This window comes from Carya illinoinensis, chromosome 8 (assembly GCF_018687715.1).
Source record: "Carya illinoinensis cultivar Pawnee chromosome 8, C.illinoinensisPawnee_v1, whole genome shotgun sequence".
NCBI classification, from domain to species: domain Eukaryota; kingdom Viridiplantae; phylum Streptophyta; class Magnoliopsida; order Fagales; family Juglandaceae; genus Carya; species Carya illinoinensis.
The window spans coordinates 1,976,801-2,002,975 of record NC_056759.1 but is presented as its reverse complement, the minus strand read 5'-3'; the positions used below and the strand labels follow the sequence as shown (position 1 = coordinate 2,002,975).

At 35.2% G+C, this 26,175-nt stretch overlaps 3 protein-coding genes across 13 annotated transcripts; 2 read left to right on the top strand and 1 right to left on the bottom strand.

Moving 5' to 3' along the window:
• Nucleotides 1–4,278: 4,278 nt before the first annotated feature.
• On the top strand, nucleotides 4,279–9,380 carry LOC122318027. Of its 3 annotated transcripts, none has more exons than XM_043135152.1 (6): nucleotides 4,279–4,509; nucleotides 6,574–7,783; nucleotides 7,881–7,931; nucleotides 8,046–8,144; nucleotides 8,345–8,509; nucleotides 9,019–9,380. In XM_043135152.1, the coding sequence occupies exons 2-6, from the start codon at nucleotides 6,599–6,601 to the stop codon at nucleotides 9,169–9,171; spliced, it is 1,653 nt and encodes a 550-aa protein (XP_042991086.1). In that variant the 5' UTR covers nucleotides 4,279–4,509; nucleotides 6,574–6,598; the 3' UTR covers nucleotides 9,172–9,380. The 3 variants fall into 3 exon arrangements, with proteins under 3 accessions (XP_042991086.1, XP_042991084.1, XP_042991085.1); XM_043135150.1 differs by having other exon boundaries at nucleotides 4,280–4,439; XM_043135151.1 differs by lacking the exon at nucleotides 4,279–4,509 and adding an exon at nucleotides 4,524–5,139.
• A 372-nt stretch (nucleotides 9,381–9,752) lies between these two features.
• Nucleotides 9,753–15,929, bottom strand: LOC122318028. 2 transcript variants are annotated; one of them, XR_006244702.1, is made up of 3 exons: nucleotides 13,406–15,929; nucleotides 10,462–11,154; nucleotides 9,753–10,137 (listed from the first exon to the last, which is right to left on the bottom strand). XR_006244702.1 is itself a non-coding variant. In XM_043135153.1 (2 exons), exon 2 carries the CDS (start codon nucleotides 15,080–15,082, stop codon nucleotides 13,832–13,834), a length of 1,251 nt encoding a protein of 416 aa, XP_042991087.1. In that variant the 5' UTR covers nucleotides 15,083–15,521; nucleotides 15,755–15,929; the 3' UTR covers nucleotides 13,294–13,831. The 2 variants fall into 2 exon arrangements, 1 of the variants encoding a protein (XP_042991087.1); XM_043135153.1 differs by lacking the exons at nucleotides 9,753–10,137; nucleotides 10,462–11,154 and having other exon boundaries at nucleotides 13,294–15,521; nucleotides 15,755–15,929.
• Nucleotides 15,930–18,312: 2,383 nt separating this feature from the next.
• LOC122317808 lies at nucleotides 18,313–25,572 on the top strand. Of its 8 annotated transcripts, none has more exons than XM_043134833.1 (13): nucleotides 18,316–18,502; nucleotides 18,909–18,950; nucleotides 19,660–19,708; nucleotides 19,792–19,840; nucleotides 20,083–20,153; nucleotides 20,322–20,380; nucleotides 20,551–20,649; nucleotides 21,384–21,441; nucleotides 22,753–22,889; nucleotides 22,982–23,038; nucleotides 23,514–23,611; nucleotides 24,595–24,796; nucleotides 25,081–25,572. In XM_043134833.1, exons 2-13 carry the CDS (start codon nucleotides 18,939–18,941, stop codon nucleotides 25,150–25,152), a joined length of 963 nt encoding a protein of 320 aa, XP_042990767.1. In that variant the 5' UTR covers nucleotides 18,316–18,502; nucleotides 18,909–18,938; the 3' UTR covers nucleotides 25,153–25,572. The 8 variants fall into 8 exon arrangements, with proteins under 8 accessions (XP_042990771.1, XP_042990773.1, XP_042990772.1 ...); XM_043134832.1 differs by having other exon boundaries at nucleotides 18,906–18,950; XM_043134831.1 differs by having other exon boundaries at nucleotides 18,316–18,507.
• Nucleotides 25,573–26,175: the final 603 nt, after the last annotated feature.

The following is a 26,175-nucleotide window of genomic DNA, read 5'->3' as shown; positions in this document are numbered from 1 at the left end:
GTGTTTTCATAGCCAGCAGGAATAGTACTACTTCGATCTCTTCAATAACATGAAATGTATGTTTTGAAAAGTTTTTCATTCTAAACATTTAAATATAAATATTTTAAAACTAATTATTACAATTTTTTAAAATTTTATATAAAAAAATAAAATACACTTTTTTTCAAATTTTAAAAATAAAAATAATATTAAAAAAATTAAATTTTAAAATATATATGTTAATTTTATAATATCTTTTATTTAATTTTTTATCTCTCTTTTCTCAAAATCTGATAAATAGACTATGTTTGGATGGTAGAGTGATTCCAAATAATATGTGAAAAAATAATAAAATATTAAATAATAATAGAGTACTGATTTGAAATCACTCCATTACGTACCTCATTACAATTCATATAATCTTACTACTACATATATATGTATATATATATGTTAATGTAGTATGATTTCTCGACAAAACAAATAATTAGAGATCAATAGCGCTGCGCGCCTTTTCAAATAGTTAAAGAGCGATCGAGGAATAGGAGGAATAATTAATTAATTAAGCGCAATTGAGAAATTGATAATGTTGAGCATGCATGCAGTAATTAATCATCAAACATGGAGATCGATCAACTGCTAATAACTATACTGATCAACGTACATTATCAGTTTCATATTGACTCGATCGGTACTGTACGTACTTTGTTAAGCACTGAAACAGAGAAGAGAAATAAACTCATGATGAAAATAGTTCAAAGAAAATAAATACATCGAGTCAGTAAACTCAATAATATTTTTATTATTTTTGTGTTTCTAAGCTTAATTGTTATTGTTTTTTTTTTTTTTAATCTTATTAATTGCTACATTCATTTTCCCTAAAAATGATGTAACTTTATCCTTTTGTATTGGATCAAGTGGCTACTTGTTATAAATCCGAGTTCGCCCAAAACATATATATATATATATAGGACGGTGCTACTATGCACCGCTCCATTTGACCGCACGGTCAAAATTTTATTTTATTTTTTATTTATAGATTTTTTTAATATATTTAAATATTTTTAAAAAATATAAAAAAAATATCAATACAGTTAAAATCACTTCCTTAATTACCAATTAAAAAAAATTGTGACAAGTGAGGGGCACAGGATGAGGACACACGAGCATTTTCCATATATATATATATATACTTGAATGAATTTCGGAATCAACAAAAACTTGCTAAAGAAAAGAAAAGAACATGCGTGTAACACAAAATGAGTAATGAAAAGCATTATAAAAATGAAGAGTAAGATTATGGGAACGGAGAGAGAGAGAGAGAGGACTAGATGCAGCGTACCATATCAAAGAAGATTCATGGAAGAGTAAATTTATGGGAACAGCGGAAAGAAAATGCCTTGAATCATGCGTTTATCGGTTAAAATCAACGATTGGTTGAGAGAGAGAGAGAGAGAGAGAGAGAGAGAGAGAGAGAGAGAGAGAGAGATAGGGTTTTGGAGTTTGATAAAAGAAACGAGACTTACGCATAATTCAGAGGTTATTACCGTGGTGGTATTGAAGGCCGCGAAGGTGTTCAAAGCATGTGATGAAAAGTGAAAACGCGAAAAATCAGGAGAATTCTTGACTTTTTTAGCTTCTTTTGGGATCAATTGTTGACTTTTTATTAGCTAAAAGAACATCTAGCGAGCTACGTTTCGGCCTCCACGTCCAAACAAAGTGCTAATGCTTTTAAAATAAAAATATATATATATATATAATTTCTTAAAAATTGCAAGATTATGATCTCTTGATCACAATTCCTGGTGACTTCCAAAATTTTAAGTTTCTACGTCGAATTGAGGAGGGGACATTCCGACATTAATGTCCAAGCAACTTATCATGAAAGGATCAAAATCAGATTATGAATTCAGCTTAATTAATTGATTAATTAAAAAAAAATGCTGGCAGGCCAATAGCTTGGAATTCAACCAAATTAATAAATTCAAAATATTGTACAAATACAAACAAAATAAAGAATAATATTCCATTTGGCTAAATAAGAGTCAAAACATTGGCAATGGTAAAATTTGACAAGTTGATTTTTGGGTTAAAGTTAAAGTTATTCAAGATATTAATTTATATTAGATTATTTATGCATCTTAAAGTCAAAATAATAATATAATATTATATATTTTAATAATTTTTTTTATATTTTACAAATACAATCTATATATTAATTAATAATTTAATTTTTACTTAAAAATATTATTTTTCAACTATTTTTTATATTAACCTAATTATCCAACATAATATAGTTTTATTTACAAAAACTATTTCCTGAAAAATCTGAAAATAATATAGCCTTCATTACTAATAAAAGTTTTAAAAACAATTTAATAAAACTTTGTTGATTATTTGTAAATAAAATATAGGTTTGATGTGTAAATAGTAACTCCAGTTTTTAAAATTGGTTTATAATTACTTTAACTTAAATCTAACTCAAAAGTTTTTAACTAATACAACACAGGTCATTTATACAAAACTTAACTATAATTTAGATTTCAATGATATTTAACTAGTCCAATATCAATGCTTTTACATCGTTGTATGCCAAGTTTAGGTCCAAATTGGACGAATGGGACGGCTTTCTATTAATTTATTATTTTTTATTTATTTTATTTCATGGATGAGTGATCAGTCTGGCTGTAAGATCGCTGCTTAAATGGAGAAATAAAAATAAAAATATGTCACGAAAATATAACCCCTACTCTTCATAAAATTAAATCAGCTTTGTGTTAATTCTTATTTTAGTTATACGGAGATTTGCATAAGAGTTTTGTTACGTACAAGTAAAGTCACGTACTAATTTATGTATCAATATTGATTCTTTCATATTCAAAATTTAAATTAACGTTATTTTCAATAAAATCTATTTTTTAACCAATCACATTAGATTGGCGTACACATTAATGTACAGTTGTGTTTGTAATTAGATTTTTCATTTACATAAACAATAAGGCCATGTTTGGGTACATGTACTTTCATAATACTTCATTATTATTAATTATTTTATTATTATTTTTATTTATTTATTATTACTATTTAATATTATATTATTACTTTTCATTTATTTTTTTATTACTATTCACAGCGTATACCAACACTCAAATCTAATTTCTTTGAGTGTGTTTGAAAACGTAATTATTCTTAAATATTCTTAATTATTATTTATAAACTATTTATTATTATTTTATTATTATTCTCAATACTATATACAAATCGATGAGACATTCTTATCCAAACGGAGCCGCTTAAAAGGGACTTTAAAATTTTTTAATTTATAGCGGACAACGACGAGATCAGGAGATTCTTACAGTAGTGCGTGGTGGGAGCTTGTTACTGACTAATCCTGCTTTGGTTGTTGGGCCGGAATGCCTGCAGATTATTTTTAATTGAACTTTTAAGTAAGAAAACACTAATATGGGTTATAGTCTCTATCCTTTTCGTCTGTTTAATTAATTAATTCGGAGTCTACTAAATTAAGCAGCATCCATAATTAATATAGAGGAAACCACGACATTGACCAAACTGAAGACGACACGTCGATCCCCAAGGAACTAAAAATAAAAATAAGGAAAAATAAAAAAGATTTAAAAAAAACAGACCTGTTTTAATTTGGTGAAAATCATGTGTATAGTAAATATATATATTTAATTATTTAATAATAAAAAATTATATACATTATATTACTATCCTATTTGTATCTATTAAATAAGATACGGTATCTTTATAATTATTGAATAATTATTTATTACATATTTTTTTATCATTAAATAATAATAAATATATCACATCATATATAGTGGGATGCAAGTCAGATGGTATTGTGGTTGATAAAATTATGAAGGAAATAATATTTTTGTGAAATATTATTATGGTTTTGTAAAAATAATTTTAATAGAAAAATATTTAAATGGAGAGTAACAAAATTATGAAAAACTTTTAATTTTCAAATAAGTGAATAGCAATGCGGGGGGCAGTGGAGGAGTGTTCTTTTCCGTGAAAAAGTGCAAGAGATTGAACCTGATGTTCTTCCATCCCCAATCCGACGGCTGACATCTCACCAAACTCATTGGACGGCAAAAATTAATGCAGTGCTCCTAGTTGCCTTGCCTAGTTGGATGCTTTTAGTTTTATTTATTTGTTTATTTTTTTGCTGAGTTTTTAGTTTTATTTATTTGTTTTTGTAGCGAGTGCTCTGTTCTGTTGGGCCTACCTTGCTAAAATGACACCTTAATACGATTGGACTTTGCTTTTAGCCTCGGATCTTTCACACGCATTTCTGCTTCCCTCCGCTCTCCCTCTCTCCCTCTCTGTCCCCAAACATACTTCTCGCTCTTAAAGCCCAACCGTGAATTCTCTCTCTTTCTTCCTGAAATTCAAAGGAGAAAGTATAAGAAGAAGAAGAAGAAGAAGAGGTGCAACGAGAATTAATTCCACCTTTTTTCACGACTTTGGAATTCTACTAATACTCGTCCAATTATTTTGGTCTCTATATATATTTTTTTTCTCTATAATGTTTCTGAATATTCATTTGGGCTATTTTTTGATGAACTTGTAATAAAATTTTGCTTTTGTTGGACGTGGGTTCTTTATCTTTAGCCTTTTTTCTAATAATATGACGTTCTTTGAATTTTGAATATGGATTTTATTGGTCTTGCTCCGGTGCGCATATTATTGGATTTTATTGGTTTTGGCTTCTTGGAAAATATTGAAAGAGCTGTCTTTCTATCTTTTGTCCCCTTTTATTTTCCAATGAATTCGAATAAGTTATGATTTTATATAGTTTTTTTTTTTAACAAAAAATCTCTCGTGTAAAATAACTCTCTCTGTGAGTTATTTTTGTGGGCATATTCAGCTTTATGAACCCTGAAATCACGGAGAAAGAGTCATTATATATAGAATTCGCAAGGATTGTGTGGAGAATAATTCAAGCAGATGTTATGTCGTTAAAAAAGTTGAAAGAGAGCCGCTTTTTAGGGGGATAAAATATGGGCATGTGGCCATCTGGGTCCTGTCGTTCCTCCTTTCTTTCTTCCTTTTAATGTTCAGACTTCAGAGAGTTGTCAATGGGTTTGGTTCTCTTTGTGGGCATGCTTGATCACTTGGCTGCAGAAGGTCTTCCTATATGCTTCTGCTTTGTTTCTTCCTTGTTGCTTTCCATGGTTAATTGCATTTACATCTTTTCTAAATATTTTTATTTACTTATGATCGAGTTTAACTTGTTAGGAAGTGGGTTTCTTCTGTTACCTTCTAATATGGCATAACTTGATGATGTTTGTGAGGCCTTTGTTTCTCAGTCGACCTGGAGTTTTGTGTCTTCGATTCGTCTCTATTTGAAACTTTATTAAATTTACAGCCAAAAAAAGTATTGGATCGTTTTGTTCTTGCTGAATTAGCGGATGGAGTGAGGGAAATGTGGGTTGAAGCTATCTTGTTTTATCAGAAAACGTATCATTATCGCATTGTTTCCGGTGGAAAATCCATGTTTCTAACTATCAATCTTTTCTTTTCTTTTCTTTTTTCTTTTATTTTTTTAATATCAGAATAACAATTCAAAGTACCATGACTACATTGAAAAAATTTGAAGACAAACTTTAGAAATTAAATTTATATTAGGATGGCTAAGAGATCGTAGATCTTCAGCTCTAAGCAGCCAAGCAGGTTTGGGAAATCAGCCTTCTAGGCAAAGAGCAGGGGTAGGTTTGCAAAACTTTCAAGAAATAATTCAGGAAGCTGTTTCACGTGTTTTCAATTCCTGCTGATTGGTTAAATCAATAACTTAAGGTTGAGTTATTGTTGAAATATAAGGTTTAATCTTGTCCATGTGTCCAATGATCCTATAATCAATAAGAGGTAGCAGGGGGGTCAGAGTTTGTGTTTGGTAGTCCAAAGATGTGAACCATAGAGTCTGTGTATGAAAGATTACTGCTTTTTTTACTCCTTAAATGTGGTTGTTCTTGATTACGTATGATTTTTACTTTCGTGGCTAGATCATATCTACTTGTAAGGACTATTGTTTTTTTTTTTAGGAAGAGAGATGGTACCCCAAAGTTTATTAATTGCCCTCACTTATGGTAGAGGAATACCATATTACAAACAAAGTTTTGGGGTTACATTAAAATTCTCCAAACCCAAGCTTTAAAAGTCCTAATTCCAAATTTAAAACCAAACCTATACAAGTATGTAAACAAAGTTTCTATACATGCCTAACAATATCAGTATATTCATTAATAAATGCTTCTAAGGACTATTTATTTTGCTCAATGCTAATTTGCAACTTTTCAGGTCCCCCTAAACTATGATTATGTGTCTACTGTGAAAATTCTGTCTTACATAATTCTTTGACATATCTACCTGTGTACTGCAAGCTTGGCATCACTTTGTATATTGCCATATATGATAAGTTATCATACATTTTTGTTGTGTATGGTTGCTTTTTGTGCCAGTTAAAAAACATAAGTTACATAACAAGTGATTTTGCTATTGATAATAAGACCGACAGTGGAGGTTTCAGTCATTTACAATCTTTCATTTATGTTATCATTGCAGATTTGAAGGGCCCATATCTCTATATATGGATGAGTATTCTGGTAAAAGAGCTGTCAATGGGATTTTGGTCTCTAGGAAGGAATCTGGTCTTATGCTGAGAGATAACACCAATACTAGAGATCATAATGGACAATTTTGCAACAGACTTGGTTGCAGTGGCAGACTCAACTCCGCAAGAGGTTCTCAAAATGGCTGTTCAGAAAAGCCCAAATCTCCAAGGCCTTCATTCCGCTCTTCTTCAAGTGGCAAAGAAAAAATTGGAAGTTCCTCTAGGACTTGCTCCACGATTAGTAATGGGAGAAAATACATCCCAGAGCCTCGGAAGAAGCTCTCTTCTCAATTAGACACTTATTCATCTGAAACTAGTAGTGTTCAGGATGAGCCAGAGGTTTCAGAACTCACACTTCCACCCGGAAAGATTCACAGAAGGTCCGAAATTGGGGATCCTGGTAGCGATACTCTAATGGAAGTGGGAGGTTCTAGTGTAGCATCAGATACAAGACCACGGAGGAATCTGCTTCAAAATTCTGGATTGCGCAACCGAGACAATCTGGTTGCTTCCTCCATATCATTGGAATCTAAAAGCTCTGGCCAGGCAGCACGTGCTGGTGCAAGCAGATATGGTTTAAGAAATTTCAGATACAATTCAATATCTGATGCCATCCCGTCAGGTTGCTCAGCTTCAGATGCAAGCCTTAGTAAGAGGAAGGATATCATGAAAAGGAGAAATTCCGAAGGGGAAAGTAGCTCCACTGCCAGAGGGAAGAAGATGAGTGGATTGTCATTGGAAGGAAAGAACTCTAGTTCTAGCCATGGCATCTCCATTTCCGAGTCAAGAAGAGCAAGAAATATGCCTTCTAACAGGGATACTTGCGTTGCATCAGTTAGGACTAGGCGATCAGTTAATGGCCACACTTGGGCAAGGCCCACCAATCAAGGAAATGGAAACAGTCTGTCACCAAATGGATCCTCTGTTGCCATCCCGCAAATGCTTCAATCTGACATACCTATGGACTCAAATGGTTCTAGTTCATCTCATCAATTATCTGCAGGAGCACCCTTGAGTCGATCAATTTCTTACAGTCGACCAGGCAGTAGCAGTGAGAGCTTACATGGTGTTCTATCAGCCAGTCCTGCAGAAGTTGGTATCATCCGCTCTTTAATGGATCAAGATAGTATCAGGCGCCACAGCGTAGATGGTATTGCAGAGGTACTAGGGATCATAAGTTCTTCCAAGTACACCACTTTAGTATTGTTTAAAAGAAAGCCTCATTATGTGTAATTTTTGCTTTTTAATGTTTGTGCAGCTATTAATGGCACTTGAGAGGATTGAACAAGATGAAGAGCTAACATATGAGGTAGTTATTTATGGGATTTGCTCTTCACCTGATATAGTACCGTTCATTGTTAACTCTTTCTTGTCTTTGTACTTACAAAAAAATAAAAATAAAAAACTCTTTCTTGTCTTGCAGCAAATTCTTGCTCTGGAGAGCAACTTGTTTCTTAGTGGCATATATGTCCATGATCAGCATAGAGACATGAGACTGGATATTGATAACATGTCGTATGAGGTTTGTTATTATGTTACAATGGTGCTAAAACTCACTTCTCTTCTGTTCTATCTTTTTTTGGAATTGTTTTTGGCTTGTAATGTTTTTGTTTGTGCATACTTGAATAAATATTTTTATCATGAATTATAGTCGCATTAAAAAGGTCAGGATCCCATTTTATCTACAGCTGTTCTTTAAATCATTTTACTGCTACATTATAGGAATTATTAGCTCTAGAAGAGAGGATGGGAACTGTGAGCACAGCACTACCAGAAGATGCATTGTCGGAATGCCTGAAGAGAAGCATTCATGAGTCTATAGTTCCAAAGGATGCAGGTATGGGCTGCAGTGGGGATAAAGATGATGTCAAATGCAGTATCTGCCAGGTATTTTCCTCTAATTACTACGACATCACTAAATTTCATGATGCAGATTGCGGGCTGCAGGTTTTTTCCCACAATTTTTTTTTTAACCTAAAAAAAAAAAAAAAAACCTGAATGGGAACTGAATTAGCCTTATGATAGACTTTTCACAGCTAAACCAAACCATTTTGAGGATTCTGGTTTCAGCTGGGATTGGATTAGATTTCAATCAATCTTAGATCGAGTGTATAAGGGAAGTAATGTAATGGATTCATCCAAGTTGTAAATTGGATAGAATTCCTTACAAACAATTGCAATCCCTAGAGGGTGTTCTTATGATCAACCAAGAACAAGCCATATCGTACTGAAGGAAGGGTTTTTAGGTTGCCAGGTTCTTTCGTATGTATCTAACTGGATTTGCACGTTATAACAAATGAAAATTGATATGGTCAATTTTTGGATTCTACCAACCTATAATGCATTGTTTTGAGCATTACTTTTCTTTATTTTCAAGTCTCTCTTATCTTTTTTAGGAGGAGTATGTGGTTGGAGATGAAGTGGGTAGATTACAATGTCAGCACAGATATCATGTGGTCTGCATACAACAGTGGCTGCGGTTGAAGAACTGGTGCCCCATATGCAAAGCATCGGCGGCGCCCTCGCTATCATTGTTTTCCTCCTCTTAGTTCAATTTATTAGACCAGGTTGCTGGAGACCTATTTTTCCCTTTCGTACAATATATGCGTGTTTCTTCGTTTTCGTTAATCTTTCTCTCCCCTTCTTTAGTGTACATATCAAATTCTCTTTCATCTCAATTAACTAATAAACCCTGGCTATTGGCTTGATAGGCGAACTTCACGTTGAAATTGTGAATAAAATTTCCCCTCTCTCTCTCTCTCTCTCTCTGAATATTATTAACGTTTTTCTTGATTCAGTGATTTTAATTCCCCTTGTAGACTTATGATGGTATCGTTGCTACACCAGAGTTGTGTTCTTTGCCAGTCTTGGTGTGCTTTCGGAATTTTAGTTCGTTTCGTTACTTCAAACTTACAACAGGTGGTAAAGATGGCGTGAAAATATGAGAAGCATGCTATAAACTTAAAAAAGAGGAAAAAAGAAAAAGAAAGAAGAGTGGAAGAATGCATGATTAAGCCACCATTGCAACATAGTGCAACCTAAGCAGATCAGTAATGGGTATGGGCATAGTAAAAAAATGACATAGCATGGAAGCAAATAAATAATCCACATGAAGCTCATCCTTAGGATATTCATCTCAATTTCCACACGAATTTGGGAAATATTTCACCAAAACATGAAAGAGGAAATCTATGTAATATTTTCATCAAAACTAATAGATGAAATTGTTTCCTTAAATCATTACAGAAACAAATAAAACTATGTCATCGACTGAGATGCAAAGGAAATCAAGGAACCAACCTCTGCAATCTGGAAGTATGACATGCGAACAGCAACAGCACGCTCATGAGCACAAACAATAGAGAACATAGAAGTGCATGAGTATAACGTTGTCATGGAGCTCAGATGCTTAACCCCCCACAAACAAGTAGCGCGCACATTCTCTCTCTTTCTGCCACTAGGTCCTCGCTTAATAAACGATGAGCGCTCTCTGCGAATGCCTCTGACATGAATTCCTGAAATATTTTTTTCCCCAACATGAAATCATAATTACTTGGAAAAGTCAATTCTACATCTGACCATGGACTATGGTCTTACTGTGTGCAGCATCCTTCAGATGAGAAGCATGAGAGTGAAACTTTGTTTCTTTCCAATCCGAGGCAACTTAGACTGAAGAATAATGATAATTCATGCGGAATAATTGAGCTTTAAAGGGTATTGAGCTCAATAACCTCCCAAATGAACTCAGTTTTCACACTGAGACCTCACTCATTTTCTTCTTCTTCTTTTTTTTTTTTTTATATATATATATATGTATATATATAAGTAAGAACTGAGACCTCACTCATCTTGCAGATTATCTTTGACCTGGAGCAACCCAATTCCTCATCGTCATAGAAAAATGACAACTTCAGCAGTGTCCAAGGACAGATCTAAGCCCTTCATACAAGCAGCAAAAATCCAACTTGATGTGTCAATTTGTAATTCGAATAGAGAAATTAAGAGACCTGAAATAAATCTAAGCTGCAGGATCTCTAAGTATAACTTTAGACGTAAGGCTCATGAACGCAATAGCGATAAATTATTACATTAGTGATAAGGATACTGGGTGTATCAACAACGAAAGCATGGGTATATTTTTTCTCAAGCCAAAATGATCAGTCTTTTCCAAGTTGCTCCAGATTTTTTTTTTTCCAGTAACGTAGAATTTTACTAATAAGAAAAATAGGCATAGCCCAAGTATATGGGATATATACAAGAGCAACACTCATGCATGATTGTCTGAAAATACAAGGAAGTCATGAATGTTCATGCCATTAAAATATATTACAATTGACAATGGCATAAGGTACTAAGAAAAAAACATTCTAAGTTCATCCACGGTCCGTTTGCAATCATCGAAGCTCCATTTCTCTCCATCCACATGCCGCCATAGACAAATCAATACCCTCTTCCACGTGGCTGCAATTTGAGAATCACCTTGGATGCGTCTCCAACTTGCTAGTAAGTCGACTACCTTGCTCCAGATTCCCCTAGGATAAACAAGCAATCAAGCAGAAATTTATGCAGACCCTACCTATTTGCATATGCAAAACATCTTTCCAAGAGCCAATCAGCATGGGGCCTTTTCAGCTCATGTGCAGACCTAGCTCCAAACATCACAAAGCAGGACCTGATCAACAACTTACAGCCAACATCCAACATAAACATAAACTTACCGGCATGGTCCATGACACCGCTTCTATCTACTATGCATTCCCATTGAATTGTGTCATAAAATTACTTTTTTGTTAACAAAATTAATAAGTTTTTTTATAAGTTTGTTTCCATTTTTTCTGATAAGGTAAGTTTGTTACCACACTAAATAATAAAAGTACAATATGAGCTGGGCAAAATGGAATCCAAAGAGATGACTCATACTCGGGTAGTTTGCCTGCACCACCCCATCCACATCTTTAACAATAGCTTCTTTTTCATTTGATCTTTCTACTTAGATAAACTTGCATCTGATAATTTCTTCACCATTGATCTCTCACTCAGTAACTGAACCAAACCTCCATCATTCTCGGGTTCGTGTGGGTCCTAGATTAGGTTTCAGTAGCCTCCCAAAAAAGCACATCAACTCCTTATCTTTCACCTTAAATCAGAGTGATATTACCGCCATCTTTCTAGGCAATCAACTAACAAGTGCACAATATGACATCGCATTTTGTCTGACAGGGTAAGAAATCCAGAATTCCTTTATTACGTTTCCTAGGTTTTTTTCCTCTTTATGATCAACAAGAACCTTTGGTAGATTGAATATACACAATACTGGGGAAGATACAAAGTTATAGAAGTTTTTCTTCATTATCAATAGAGATGCTTATGTGCAAAATTGAAGTCAGAATTTGAAGGTTGATGATATAAAAAGTGCTGAAAATGTAGTGGAAACTGGAATGTTCTATTCTAGCAGATTCCAACCATCCATGTGGTTTCACTGTTCTTATCTCCCTTTTATCCCTATAGTTCAAAATCATTAGGCACAAAGGTGCACATGGGATGGCTCAAATGGTGCTCATTAGCTGCTAAAAAATTAATGTATAATTTATTTGTCCTTCTGTTAGAAATGGCGAAGTATGTTGTTAACCAATGACTTATCACAGACAGAGCACACTGATAAAAAATTAAAAATTAAAAAAAAAAAAAAAAAAGAACTAGAAAAGAAGTGTGCTTGTAGAAAAAGTGAGAGAAAGTTCCCACAATCAACAAGTTCATCATAAGGATATATTTATAATTTGATAAGTATAATAAGGATATTAATACAGCAAAGATATCCTCAGTATTCCAAGCAATGACAAACAAATTGAAGAACTAAGTATGAGGCCCTTATAAATATTACTACAGTGCTTTGCCAGCTTCAGATCCACATAACTACACGAACAGCATTTGCTTAACATCTGCACATTCTCTGGTGCGGTTGATGTCCATGAGGAAAAGTGATCCAATGACATGTTCAAAAAGGGAGTTATTATCAGGGAGATGGAAGGGAAGGGGGGATATTAATATGCATAAATACCTGTCCAGGTGCAGCCAAGTGGTTAAAGACGGATTTGGGATGTGCCATAGACTTGGACATCATAAGTTCAATTCTGCACTAGGAATTCCCCTAGATTACCCGACTCATGGCACACCAGTTAGAATCTTATATTTGGAATTTACTTCCCAAGAGTGAATCTAAAGGGCCTGCAAACTAGTGCTCATTGCTTTTTTTTCCCTTTCAATATTGTTTTGCCAATTTCGAATGGCATTTCCCGTTATTCCTAAATTCCAAGTTCTTCAACATTACACAACTATATTTTCCAAACTACAGCTATGAATCCAATATGTCAAGTTGTCCTACTGGCTATCAAAGATCAGCAAAAGTAAACGGAGCCATCACAACTAGTTTTAGGCTCCATCCCGGGAGAGAGGGATCTATCCTTCAGAATGTGCAGTAAAACATAAACTTTACAACACGTGGCAGTTTCGGCAATTATATAAACAATATGCAGCCACCACTACTATTTGCAAGATGAAACACTAACATTTACAGTCAAAACTGTTCTTAAAACACCACAGGGAGGGATGATACATTTGCATCAGGTTAGTTATGTGTCACTTAGTTATAGAAAAGATGCCAAACCATCAAGGAGATAACAATGGATGTTAATGTGTTATTGATATTTAAGTTCCAATTAATTTTCAGGACCTAAAAGTACATACAGAGCATTACAGCAACTCTTACACAAGTGAGTGTTTTACCTTTCACCACGCTACACAACAGTATCCTGGTAAAACTCTCTTAGTTTTCCTCCACATTGGCTGAAAATTACAGGAAATGCTTGAGATCTGTAGAGATGGCAAATACTGCCAAGATCAATGCTAAAGATACAACAGAGCAACCAATCACGGGCATTCTATTTAAAGGAGCCCCTTGCTTGGTTGCAGTTAAATAATTTCCCGACCAGCCATGCTCTGCAGCAGGCAAATACAGTCATTTTAATGCTCACGACCACAATTCATTTGCAAGGGCCAGAGCTTTAGGCAACTTGGAGAAATCTGCTCATCTTGGCAGTAAGAACAGAACTTAGTGCAACAATTATCTCCAACAATGGTTGTCCACCCCTTTGCACCAGAACATACCAAACCAACCAAGTCTTGGAATAAGCAAAGATCTGTAGGGAAGTGTCATTCCTCAAATGCTTGCATACAAATTTTCTCCAGCAGTAATGGCCAATCTTCCCCAAGTTGCTGAGGATTCAGCTCCATAGCAACTTTGAAATCAAGCAAAGATATTGAGCAGTGGGGTCCTTGCTCCTGCATAACTTCCATAGGCCCACCTGTGCTCTGCATATGTAAATGATTACTTGGCCACATACCATTGAGAATTTTGCCTTGAATCTGCTGCTTGTGAGCAGGGTGCTTTTTTGGTTCACGTGAACACCTTGCTCCCACCAACTCAACACAAGACCTGATTAAGTGCTTCAAGTACACATCCAACATATTATTCAACGTATTAGCACATTCCATGGAAACGCCACCAAGGCCCTGTGCTGCCGCAATCTGCTCCACACGTTTTCTCAGTGTCTCTGTATCAGACAACCCACCACTATCATAACAGCTAACAAAATCACCACTGCTACTGAATGGATTAACTTTACGGGACCCGCCTACACTAGCTGAGCAAAATGGAATTCCTAGGGGGGCAAGTAGGTGACTTCTATAGAATCTCAACCGGTTTGACTGCTCCACCTGATCATCAATGACAGCTACTGCAGTCTGATCCTTACAATGTATTCTTGGCTTCTCTGCAGGTCGCTGGACAGCACCCTCCCTCTCATTCTCATGTGGCTCAGCAACTGTTTGAAGATGCTGCACTGATCTCTGATAATCACATGTCAAATCCCCATTTTCCATGTTAAACTTACTACTGCCATCTTCTGTTCCCATGGACTGATGTGAAACACACTCGACCTTCCCATTTGGTCCAAGTGGGCTTGGTCTATCCTTGAGCTTCCGATCACGTATCCCAGACCTACCCTTTCGCGGGGACACTGGCAGAACCCCATTAGACCACACAGGTACATTCTGATTCTGACCTGGAAAAATTACCCCACTTTGTTCATGCCCATCTTCCCCACCAGAACTGTTTGCAGCTTGTATCCCTAATTTTTGGGGGCCAGTTAAATGAATTGGTGGCGGGGTCTTCGCTTGGCATGCATTCTTCAAGATTGAAATTATGAGTTGATTGTGCAGTGGAAGATTGTCCCTCCCAAAAGCCCGAATACAAAAATTTTCAAACTGACTCTTGCCCAATTTATCGCTCAAGAACCTATTCAAGTGATGGAAGTACAGTTTTGATTTATTCACCCCAAGCTTCTTCACTATCTGAGCTTTCAAGTCAACCAAATCAATTCTGGCGCTCTGCAGAGGTTGCATGTCTCGAGCCACAGATTCATACACCGTCCGTAGAATCACAAGCCCAACAGTAACCCCAGTTTATCCCAAATCACACTTATCTCGTTCTCCAAACGACCAAGAAATTACCCTCCCACATATCATTGAATGCAAATCCACAGCGGGATCCGACGAATCCCCAAAACCCCGAAACCCCAATTTATAACCAATTGACAGTATCCTTATTTCCAAACAACTGCGAATTCACCAACCCACAAACCATACAATGCGAACCCAAATCTCATTTTTCCGAAACCAAAACCCTAGAGATCAAACCGACTACGGAGCTCACTAAATCCCACCGAATCAAGCTGAAGTTTTTTGAAAACCATGCACGTCCAAAACCCTAAGCTTGAATAACCAAACTTGGGCCCACAGCACCGTGCCTTCTCACGCACTGCACGAACCACAAATCGGACCACTGCACCAATGAAAACCCCTCATTCTTTTGGCCAAATTCAAAATGTTTCAAACTTCAAAGTCCCAAATTCGAAGTTGAATAAAAGAGATCAGGGAGTTGGACGAATTGAGTGCAGGAAACATGGCAGGAGATAGCAGAAAAACGAATTGCAGAAGAATGAAGCACAATGAAGAGCGAAAAGCTAGACTTGGGAGTACACAAAAGAGGGTGGGAGATTGATAGAGAGCTCTGACCTTGACGAATTGCAGATAAATCGAACCCGAGTGACTGGGTTTCGAATCTTCGAAGGTTCGGCTCTCGCTCTCTCGCTCGCGCTCTTCTTTTATTTTTCTTTTCCAATTTAATTTTTTTCCACTTCTGTGCATTCTTCTTCTATTTTCTTTTTGGATATTTTCATTTTCTCCTTATTTCTTTATTTATATATTTCCCAGTAGGTCACTGTTTTTATTTATATTTTAAGCTTTGCTCGCTCGGTCTCTGACGTTCCTTCTCAGCCCTCTTCCGTTCTCTCCTGTCTCGGCTGTTCTCTCAAATGTCTTTTGAACAAAAAATAAAAATAAAAAATCAAATATATATATATATATATGTGTGTGTGATCGCTTCAAATGAGTTAAGTTAACCAGATATTGAATATTTTATTCCGCTTTTATAATATAAAAATTTTATATATTTTTTAAACACTTTATTAATATGATTGATTATATCATTTTTTTACATAATTTTTTTATCAAATATTTAAATAAATTGCCTTTCTAAATATATTACACTAGTCAAAATACTCAGATGATAATTCATAACGAGTATTTTTTATTAAAAAAATATTGTAACACGTTAAAAATGTGATAAATTAGGAAGGTTTTTCTTTGTAGGATGTTATTTTAGGCCATTGAGAGATAACATTTTGAAAAACAGAAAGGAATATGGGATACATTGGTGGAAGTGGAGCAGGTTGGGACAGAACAAAATGGGAGGTAGATTGGGTTTTAGGCAACTTGAAGATTTTAATTTGGCTATGCTAGCTAATCAAGGGTGGAGAATGTTGATGGATCCTACTTTTCTTGTTGCCAAAATTTGTAAAAATAAGTATTTTAAGAATATCCATTTACTTGAAGCCACTTTGGGTAAATCTCCTTCATTTATTTGGAGGAGTGTGTAGTCTGCTTTAGGGGTGATTAGAAGAGGAATGAGGATGAGGGTTGGAAATTGAGAGAATATCAGAAGTTAGGGCCATAAATGGTTGCCAAAACCTGTAACTGGTTGTGTACAATCCCAAGTTAAAATTTTACAAGCTGAGGATCGAGTTTGTAAGTTGATTGATAAAACTAGTAGAGGATGGAAGGTAGATTTAGTGAGGTAAATTTTTGAGAAGGATGAAGCTGACTTGATATTGTCCTTACCAATTAGTCCAATAAAAACAGATGACAGATTAATTTGGGGTACTCAAAAGATAGTAAGTTCTCGACAAGAAGTGCTTATTATATGGTGCAACAAGATAGAAAGCAAAGGGGTAGGGAGAGTTCAAAGTTTGGCAAATAAGTAAGGATATGGAAATAGATTTGGAAGCTAGGAGTCCCAAATGATGTTAAACTTTTATTGTGGAAAGTAGCCAACAATATTCTGCCTACTATGATAAATCTAAGGACTATGATAAATCTAAGGCAAAGGAGGGTGGTGGAGGAGGCAAAATGTCCTATGTGTTTGGAAAATGAGGAATCTGAAATACATGCTGTTTGGCGATGCCCTGCAATTTCTGATGTTTGGTTGAGAAGGGTAGTCTTGTACAAAAATGAAGGGTGGGAGTAACAAATTTTTTGCAACTTTGGGGGGAAATGTACAGTAAACTCTCTATAAAGAATATAGAAAAAATGACTATGATCATGACAAACATATGGCATAGAAGAAATAAATGTGTTTGAGAAAAAATTCCTGACTTCTGCTAGTGTTGTACAGATTGCATTAACAGGTTATGAAGATTATAAGCTGGCTCAAGAGAGAATAAGGGGGGAGATAGATAAAAAAACTGTCAAGCCAACAATGAAGGAAGGCAATGGGTGGAGGAAACCGAGAGATTCAAAGCTAAAAGCTAATTTTGATGCTGCTATATGTGTGTCCTCTCAGAGTTTGGGAATTGAAGTGGTAATCAGAGACAGTGAGGGTGAAGTTTTTGCTGCAAAAGTGTTAAATGGTTATGCTTTTGTTGCCGAATGTTTTGCTTTGTGGGAAGTCATGATACTATGTAAAGACTTGGGGTTAGGAGATGTCCAGTTTGAAGGGGATGCGAAGGGAGTTATTGATGCAATAAAGAAGGGGGAAATGGATGATTCTAGTGCAGGACATCTGGTAGAGGCTTTGCAGTAGAAACTAAAATCATATTTCAGGTGGAAAGTGAGCTTTATTCAAAGAGAGGGCAACGATGTTGCTCATCAATTAGCTAAGATGGCATTGAATTGTGATGAAGATATGTATTAGGTTGAGGAGGGTCATGAGGCAATTGCTAATCAAGTAGTTATAGACAAAATGTATGATGGAACTAATACAGGTTGAATATGAATACAATAAGGTTTTATTCAAAAAAAAAAAAAAACTTAAAAAACATCTAATGTCGATAGATTTAATAACGACATAAGATGATTTCATTTTCAATTTTATAAGCCCAATGGCCTTTCCATATAAATAGAGCCTGCAAACAATAATAAACTGGAAAGATATAAACCGAGCCCCTATTTATGTATGGGCCCGGGTTGCTCGACCATGCAGGCTCCAAATCGTATTATGGCATCGAGTTCGAGCTCGGGTGGGTCAATTGGGGATATCTAATCGGACATAATTCGACCATCCCGCTCTCTCCATCTCCCTCTCTCTCTCTCTCTCTCTCTCTCTCTCTCTCTGTGTGAAACGCAGAAGAGGAATGGATGGCGACGTTGAAGAGTAGCTGAGGAAGAGACAGAGAAAGAATCCCTTTTTTGGGGATTTTTCCTCTCGTAAGGTCGTTTCTTCCCAGTATTTGTATCCATAATTATGTGGCACTATGCTTATATTGGTTGCGAATAACAAGCTTAATTCCGAAAAAAGAAAGAGAGTATAATATATCTATTTATTTGTGTTGATTTTGACTCGAGTATAATTTACTAATCAGCAGTATCCACTATGGTTGAGTGTGTACTGTGAAGGATGAAATTGGTGGTTTTTCCAACTCCAAAATACCTAATGGCTCCTTTTAAAAGAAAAATGCTTTTCTTTGCTATACTCATTCAGTTATATTTTTTATCCAATTGCTATCGCTGTTGTTGCGTTCTTCGTGTTGTTTTTAAATTTAGTATTATCATTGCTATTTTCAATCTGATTGTTGACGCACTGAGGAATTAAATGTGTGCAATTGTGCAGCAGCTCGTACAGCTTGCATCACGTCCATATGTAATGGGAGAAGTGGTAATGATTCTTATTCCACCTGCCATGTTTAATTAATTAGATAAAATGTGCTGATGGCATTGCTTTGTCCATCTATAATCACCTTATCATGATAGGCCAGTTTGTACAGCAGGTTAACTTGGGGAATAAAACGATCTAAATGCTTAAAAATTGAATATTTTAGCATTATCCATTTCCATTGTATGCCTAAATGTTTTTTCCCCTTCACTTGCTTATTCTATCAGAAAGAATAGCTATTGAGTTGAATTTAGAAACTTTTGTCTTCGATTAGAAGAATATGCTATGTCGAGAATAATAGCCCATGGAAGAATGTGAACTATACTAGTATTCAAATATGTGCAATCGTTATCATGATTTGTGAATTAGATATGATTTGCTAAAGTCCATCTAAACATTGCAATTCCTGTAGCAGCATTTCGTGGAAGATTGTCAAGTTTTATAGAATAGGTAGTTTGTAATTGCTTGTAATCTATCATCCTTCTGAGATCGTTCTGGTGGACTCTTATCTCTATATTTAATTATTAGATGATGTTTTTCTCATGATTGGAATTGTGCATTTTTTGTGTTAGTACTTTTCAGAGATGATGGGTATTGGTATTCCATTATCCTGTTCCAATGAGTTGCTGATTTTTCTTATATTGGTTCTTGCTTTCGCTATGTAATAACATATTTTTTGTTGAAATTGTAAGTATACCTTACCCTGTAACAGAACTTTATGCAAGAGGAAGATATTCAGTTGGAGATAACACGAGCAAGATGTACCTAGTCTCACTTATTTCTTATTATTTTTCCATGAGTTTTCAAGAAGAATTTATTACTTTTTTTCTTTCCTACATGACAGTTTCAGATGTTCTAAAAAGGCATGGAGAATTAACTGAGCGTCTCTCTAGGTACAGTTTTCTCAGGAACATTCATGTAAATGGTTGTTGATGTAAAATGACACTCAATGCTTCTTAAACTGTTAGATCGTTTTTATTTCTACGAAGTGAAATGAACTATGAAACTGTCAGACACTTCTATTTACCACAAATTGATGCTTACAGTCTTTTGGTTGGATATGCTTTCTCATAATACTATATGATTTACGGACTAATATTTTAGAAGTTGTGATGCCATCATTGATTTTTAATAGGGATGCTGACAAGGTGGTGTTTGAGCATCTACAAAAAGAATTCGATGCTGCCCGTGTTTCTCAAACTGAAGGTAGTTTGGTTGTAATATTTCACACTTATTTTTGGTTAATGCTTTTGCCCTTAGTTGCTTTGTGTTAAAGATGATAGGTAATATGTAGCTTCTCTCAATGTCTGGTATGTTTTTTAGCTCATCTAATCTTGCCATGTTGTAACTAAGAATTGAACTTTTTTTTGGTAGATATTTGTTTAGATGGTGAAGAATGGAATGATGGGCTACTAGCAACAATAAGGGAGCGGGTATGGCTGTGTTATGAATATTTTAATTAGTTCCTATTATTCTCTGTAATCTATGGATGTTAGAACTAGATGATTGAGACTGTTGATCTCAAATCATCTATGTTGTAGCATTTCAATGTTTCCTGCCAGGTATGATAAAATGCTTAATATAACTAATCTGATTTTATCAGGTTCACATGGAGGCAGACAGAAAGACAATGCCGGGGGATACAAACATGGTGCCTGGTCCTCATTTTCAGGAAAAAACTACTTATAAAGTTCGGAGTAAGGTAAGATTCCTTGGTACTAACATATTCTATTCCCTGGAATTGGTTAATGTGATCTACATACCCATGGTGGTTGTTTTCTCACAAGCTGGCTAAGGGGCGGAGTAGCTAAATAATGGTCTTGCTTGATTATAAACAGTTGATAATATGAAGCCCACAATTTCATCTTTTACTAAAGATGGGTTGTTCCACCCCAGGAGCATCCTCCTTAACAAAAGAGACAATTTAGTTTCTCCCTTGGCTTGTCCACTTTACTCCCCCAATGTTGGAAACTTATTAAAAAAAATTAAAAATGTGAATTTGGAAGAAAATGAATAACATGGCTTTCAAATGTAGGGAGCACCAAACTGGAGGGTTTCTTTAATGTAATATTAAAATTTGGAAAATGCACTATTTGGCAAAGTTGTTGTTGCAGCTTGCTCAAGGTTTTTTTATATTCATTTCTTAATTTAAATTGGGTATATAGGTGATTTCGTTACATTTTTTGTGGATTGGTAAACAAAAATTTTATTGATGAAATTGATAGGCATAACCCAACACGTGTATTGATACATGTGACAAAGAGAGTGTTAATTATGTGTTTTGATACAGTATTATCCATTTTTTGAAACGTAGAACCTTCAGAGGGCCCTCACCCCTGGGAAGTAAACATTGGATACGTGACCATATTATCCAATTAACTTTGAATTTACAATGTTGTTGTGTTTAAGGCCAAAATTTTGTTGTTTTGTGAGCAGGTGATTTGTTGTCTAGAAGGAGCAAGAATTGGCATACAATATGAGACATCTTTTGCAGGTACGTTGAAGTGATCTAGTTGAAATCTTCTAGCAATGTAATGGTCTTGCTATTGTTAGAAGTCCAACGACAATTATTATTCAAGTGCACTAATGAGACTACTGGGCATTTTGTTTGACATGGTTGATAGATGGAGCATCTCTATTCATTTGTGTTGTCTCTCAGTAATAAATTGCCGACATTGTCTTCTCTGTTTAATTTTTTTTTCTTCAATATATATTTCTGGTTTCATCATTCGTTGATGGCTCAATAGAGGTTAGTCTTTCTTTTTGATAAGTAAGCTAGGTTGTACTGATGATCAAGAAAAAGAAACAAAGACATTTTCAAGGACCAAGGTATATCAGGAGTATACGTCAGATATACTTAGTGAGAGAGAAAAAGATCAAGAAAATCCCAGAAGCTAAAGTGAAGAGAAACATAAGTGGGCCACCACCCAATGGTAGAGGAACTAAAAAAAAAAGGCCTTGTGGTCTTTTGCGGTCCTTGTGCTATTTTCAAAATTTTGGTCATTTCTTTTCCATCATGTGCACTACATCAAACAAAATAGGATCATTTTCCACAAGGTGACACTTTGATGATTATCAAAAGTCTTTTCCAACATACTAATAGATCAGCAGCCTATCTATACATCACCCAAATTAGCCTAAAAGGACTACATACAACTTGCCATGATGAGCCAGCTACATCAAAATGGAGTAAAAGATGATCCACGGATTCCCTATTTTGCCCATAGTGCAGGCATCTACACAAAGAAAGCCGCTCTCAAGGGAGTCTTACTTCTCCAAATGTTATTCAATGGAAAAGTAAAGCTGTTTGAATGAAGTGATTTAACATAGGACATAAAAACAACAAAATAAGAAAGTGAGAGAATTACTTTGTCAAAGCTGTCAAGTAGCTGAATTTGAATATCTGTATTGGTATTAAGAACCTCTCCACGAAAACTTTTTACCATAATATTACCTCCTTTGTTAATTTTGAAGAGACTCATGTCACAGTTATTCCATTTTTTATAACGGCCTTTTCCAAGAAATAATATCCCTTGCAATAGACAAGTCTGAGAATTAAGTTTTCTTCAAGGTAAGAATGTATTGCCACCATTATAGTCAAATGTGTTGATTATGAAACTTAACTTCTTTACCCCCATAGACCAGAAATGTTATTGACTATAACACAAAATCATAGGATTCCTAATTCATGTGAAGATAGGGTTGATTCATTTTGGCTAGTCTTGTATGTGAGTTTGATCTTGTGGATATCACCATCAGCTTAAGTACTTGGAAAGTCATTTTGTTTGTTTCTGTAATTTTGCAGGAGAACCCTGTGAGCTTTACCATTGTGTGCTTGAAAGCAAATCATTTCTTGAAAAGATGACTGTCCTTGAACACACAATTCCCTTTTTTTTACCAATACGAGAAGCAGAAATTGATCTTCTTTCTTCCAATGCCATGGTATGGTTAGTTGCCTGCGTTTTTAGTTGCTGACTTGATACTTTATACACTATTATTTGTTGTAAATATTGTTCTCAATTATTTTCTTTCAGAAATTTATAGATTATGTCGGAGAACTTTTACAGGCTTACGTGGATAGGCGGGAACAGGTAGGCTTTTGGTACACGTAAACAGTATAGTATTGTCATATTCACAATCATGTTGGCCAGCCATTAGGGTCTGCATGGGTTTATGTTATGCTAGATTAGAGCTGTGCAGAATTTCTTTTTGTACAATCAGTTCTGAGTACTTGTTCCTTTTCCAGATCATTCATAGCACTGATTTGGTCCTGGTTCAGTGATAGCATTTGAGACAGAATGGGGGGATTAGGGGTCAAAATATAATTAGAACAAAAGACCAAAGCATTGAAATAACAATTATAGCTGAAAATAGTTCTCCAGTTCAGAATATAATTGTAAGCATGACATGCTGGGATGTTGCTCACAAAGATAGTATAGTGGAAATGTTTTTTTGCTCTAATTATTTTTGCCCGGTCCTTATGTTGAAACAATTGCATCATTATATACATTATTCTGCCAATGATGAGTTTTATTTCTTATGCTTGCCTTTCCAAATCCCATGCAGGTCCGGCTTATCAAGGAATTGTATGGAAATCAAATTAGAGAATTGTATCACAGCCTTCCATACCACATGGTTGAATTTGTGCTAGATGATTCTGACTGGTTGGTAAATTTTATTCTTGTATTTGTTCCGACATTCTATTATTTTGTTAAAATCACTTGATGTGATTTCATGCTCATGTGTCTTCTCTCTCTCTCTCTCTCTCTCTCTCTGGTACCCAGCATGCAGTTCAATTGCTTCTGAAATATTATCAGATGAATCCTAGATGGTCTTGGTGGCTATTCCACTTCATATGCATGGTAGAACAAGTATTGTTAAGTTAATCATTGGATAGGCAAGACTTTTGGAGTGATACCTAATGTAAGAAGTATAAGGTGTAACTTAGACTTGATTATAAAGTCCCATTATATGAAGTGGTCATTCGAAGTCAGATTCTTGTTAGTCTCTTGAATTGAATGGATGTCTATTTTTAGTTGATACGTAGAGATTAGTGCCCCACAGGGTCAAGGCAATATTTTGGTCTTCAATTATGGAGGATAAATACATAAGACCAGTTGGAGCAACCGCCCAGCATTTTCCACTAAAAACTGAATTTTCAAATGGGGCCTTGGAGCTAAGCAAACAAGCACAGGTCTTCTATATATTGGTTGATAAATTGATTGCTCAATTTGCTTCCTAAACAGTATACTTTTCTCTTTGGCGAACATACTAGATTTATAGTTGATCTAATTGTACTACTGCCAACTTTTTTTATTCTTATAGTGAACTACCTGTGCCTTCACTTGTCCACTGTTTTATTTTATGATGTGATAGTTGTTCTTTTTGGATTTGCAAAACGAAACATGGATTGAGTACTTTCTTTGAAAATAATCTTTATGGCATTATGAGGTTTGCAAAACTAAACATGGATCAAGTACTTTCTTTGAAAATGGTCTTTATTATGGCATTATGATCCAGTGATCATTTCTATGTTTCTAGGAATAGATAGGCTTCTTTATTAAATCAGATGCTTCCTTGGAAGATTGATTTTATTTTATTTATTTTTTTATTTTACTATGCCGAAATTACGGTTTTCTTGTTGCAGCAAGGTAACAGCAAGTCTTAGATATGCAGATCTTGTCTCTGTAGTTCCTACTCGAATCAGAGTGCTTGCTTGGCCATCCAAGAAAAATATTATTAATGCTGCAACTCTGAACAGAACGGAAAGTGGAGTGCTGGGAAGTCTCCGAATTCCTGCACGCCTATCATATGCAGAGGATGCCTTACGAACCATGAGCTTACCTGAAGGTGTTAACTTCTTCCAAATCATCAACACATTTTCATCTGTATTGGTTTATTTCTGCCAATAAGACCCGATTGCTCCCTCATCCCACTTCCTTCCCGGCTAAACTGTAGTTGATCTCCAGCACAATTTCAAAGCATCTGTTTTTTTTTTCCTTACTGAAAATTCTCCAAGGCACTTTTCTTATCAGCTTCTTGCTATGCTTTGTACGTTACTGCCTTCGTATGTTTTTTATGAACTCCTAACAGTTTTTTCTCTTTCTTGGTTTTGTTTCTGCTTCCCAATTTCGCATACGCAGAGATTGTGTTAAATATGTCTCGAGAACTTCAGCATATATTTCATCATCAGAGTCCCAGTTAGCGATTCTGTACAAAGCTGTAGCAGAAACTGGCTGGGATGGCTTTAGCCGTTGCTTTAGCAAAGATGAGCGCATGGTTTTCTTGTAAATATGTACCTCATGTTGCTACCATTCTCATTTGGATATCAAGTATCGTTCATGGTGATCACACGTCAGTCTGCTACTGAAATGATTCCCATTCTTAGATGATAAGATCCAATGATGAGAAGAAGCTGTTTTTTTTTTTTTTTTTCCTTATCATCATAGCTAGAGAGAGGAGAATACAAGATGTATTTTAGCGTTTAGTTTGGACTTTTTATTTGTTTTTTTTAAATTTTTGTATGTAAAAATTAATGCGAGAAGAGAGAGAGAAAGACATTAAACTGCATAGAGTTTTGCTACTTATCATTCATTATTCTACACACAACATTAATTTTTTTTTAGTTTTATTATTTTTAAACTAATTGAGTTCTTTTATTCATCATCTATATATTACACATTTTGTAAGAGAAAAAAAATAAAAAATTATGTGGTGTCTAGTATAAAAACGATGAGTAGAATTTTTTGATTGCAAATATATTGCTTGGGTCCGTATGCCACGAATGTGAATTTCAAACCATACTAAATTAATCCAACGAACACATGACCAGACAAATGCCAAAGTATCTCCAAGAAATCTGCCCCAAACCTCCCACATACAATAACATGTACAAGAGGTTTCAGCGAGGAAAGGCCAATTCACCGCCCGTCAATCTTTTTGTCTTCGGAGGGGCTTATGTAGCTGCCACTGCTAAGCTTGGGCGGGTGGGGCACAGGACTTGAAACCGAGGTGAATTGCGGCTATGGTGAACTAGATGATATTTGTTTCTTCGTAATATTTCTATGCCAGAAAATACTACAATTCATTTGAACTCAACCTTCATCTTATCATTATGTTATCTGTGTTTTGAATTTTTCAAGATCGTGCTGATCCCATACAATTAAGTGGATGCATTTATACACCAACTTGTAAGTAGCAGACTCAAAGCATTTAAGAGAGAGAGAAG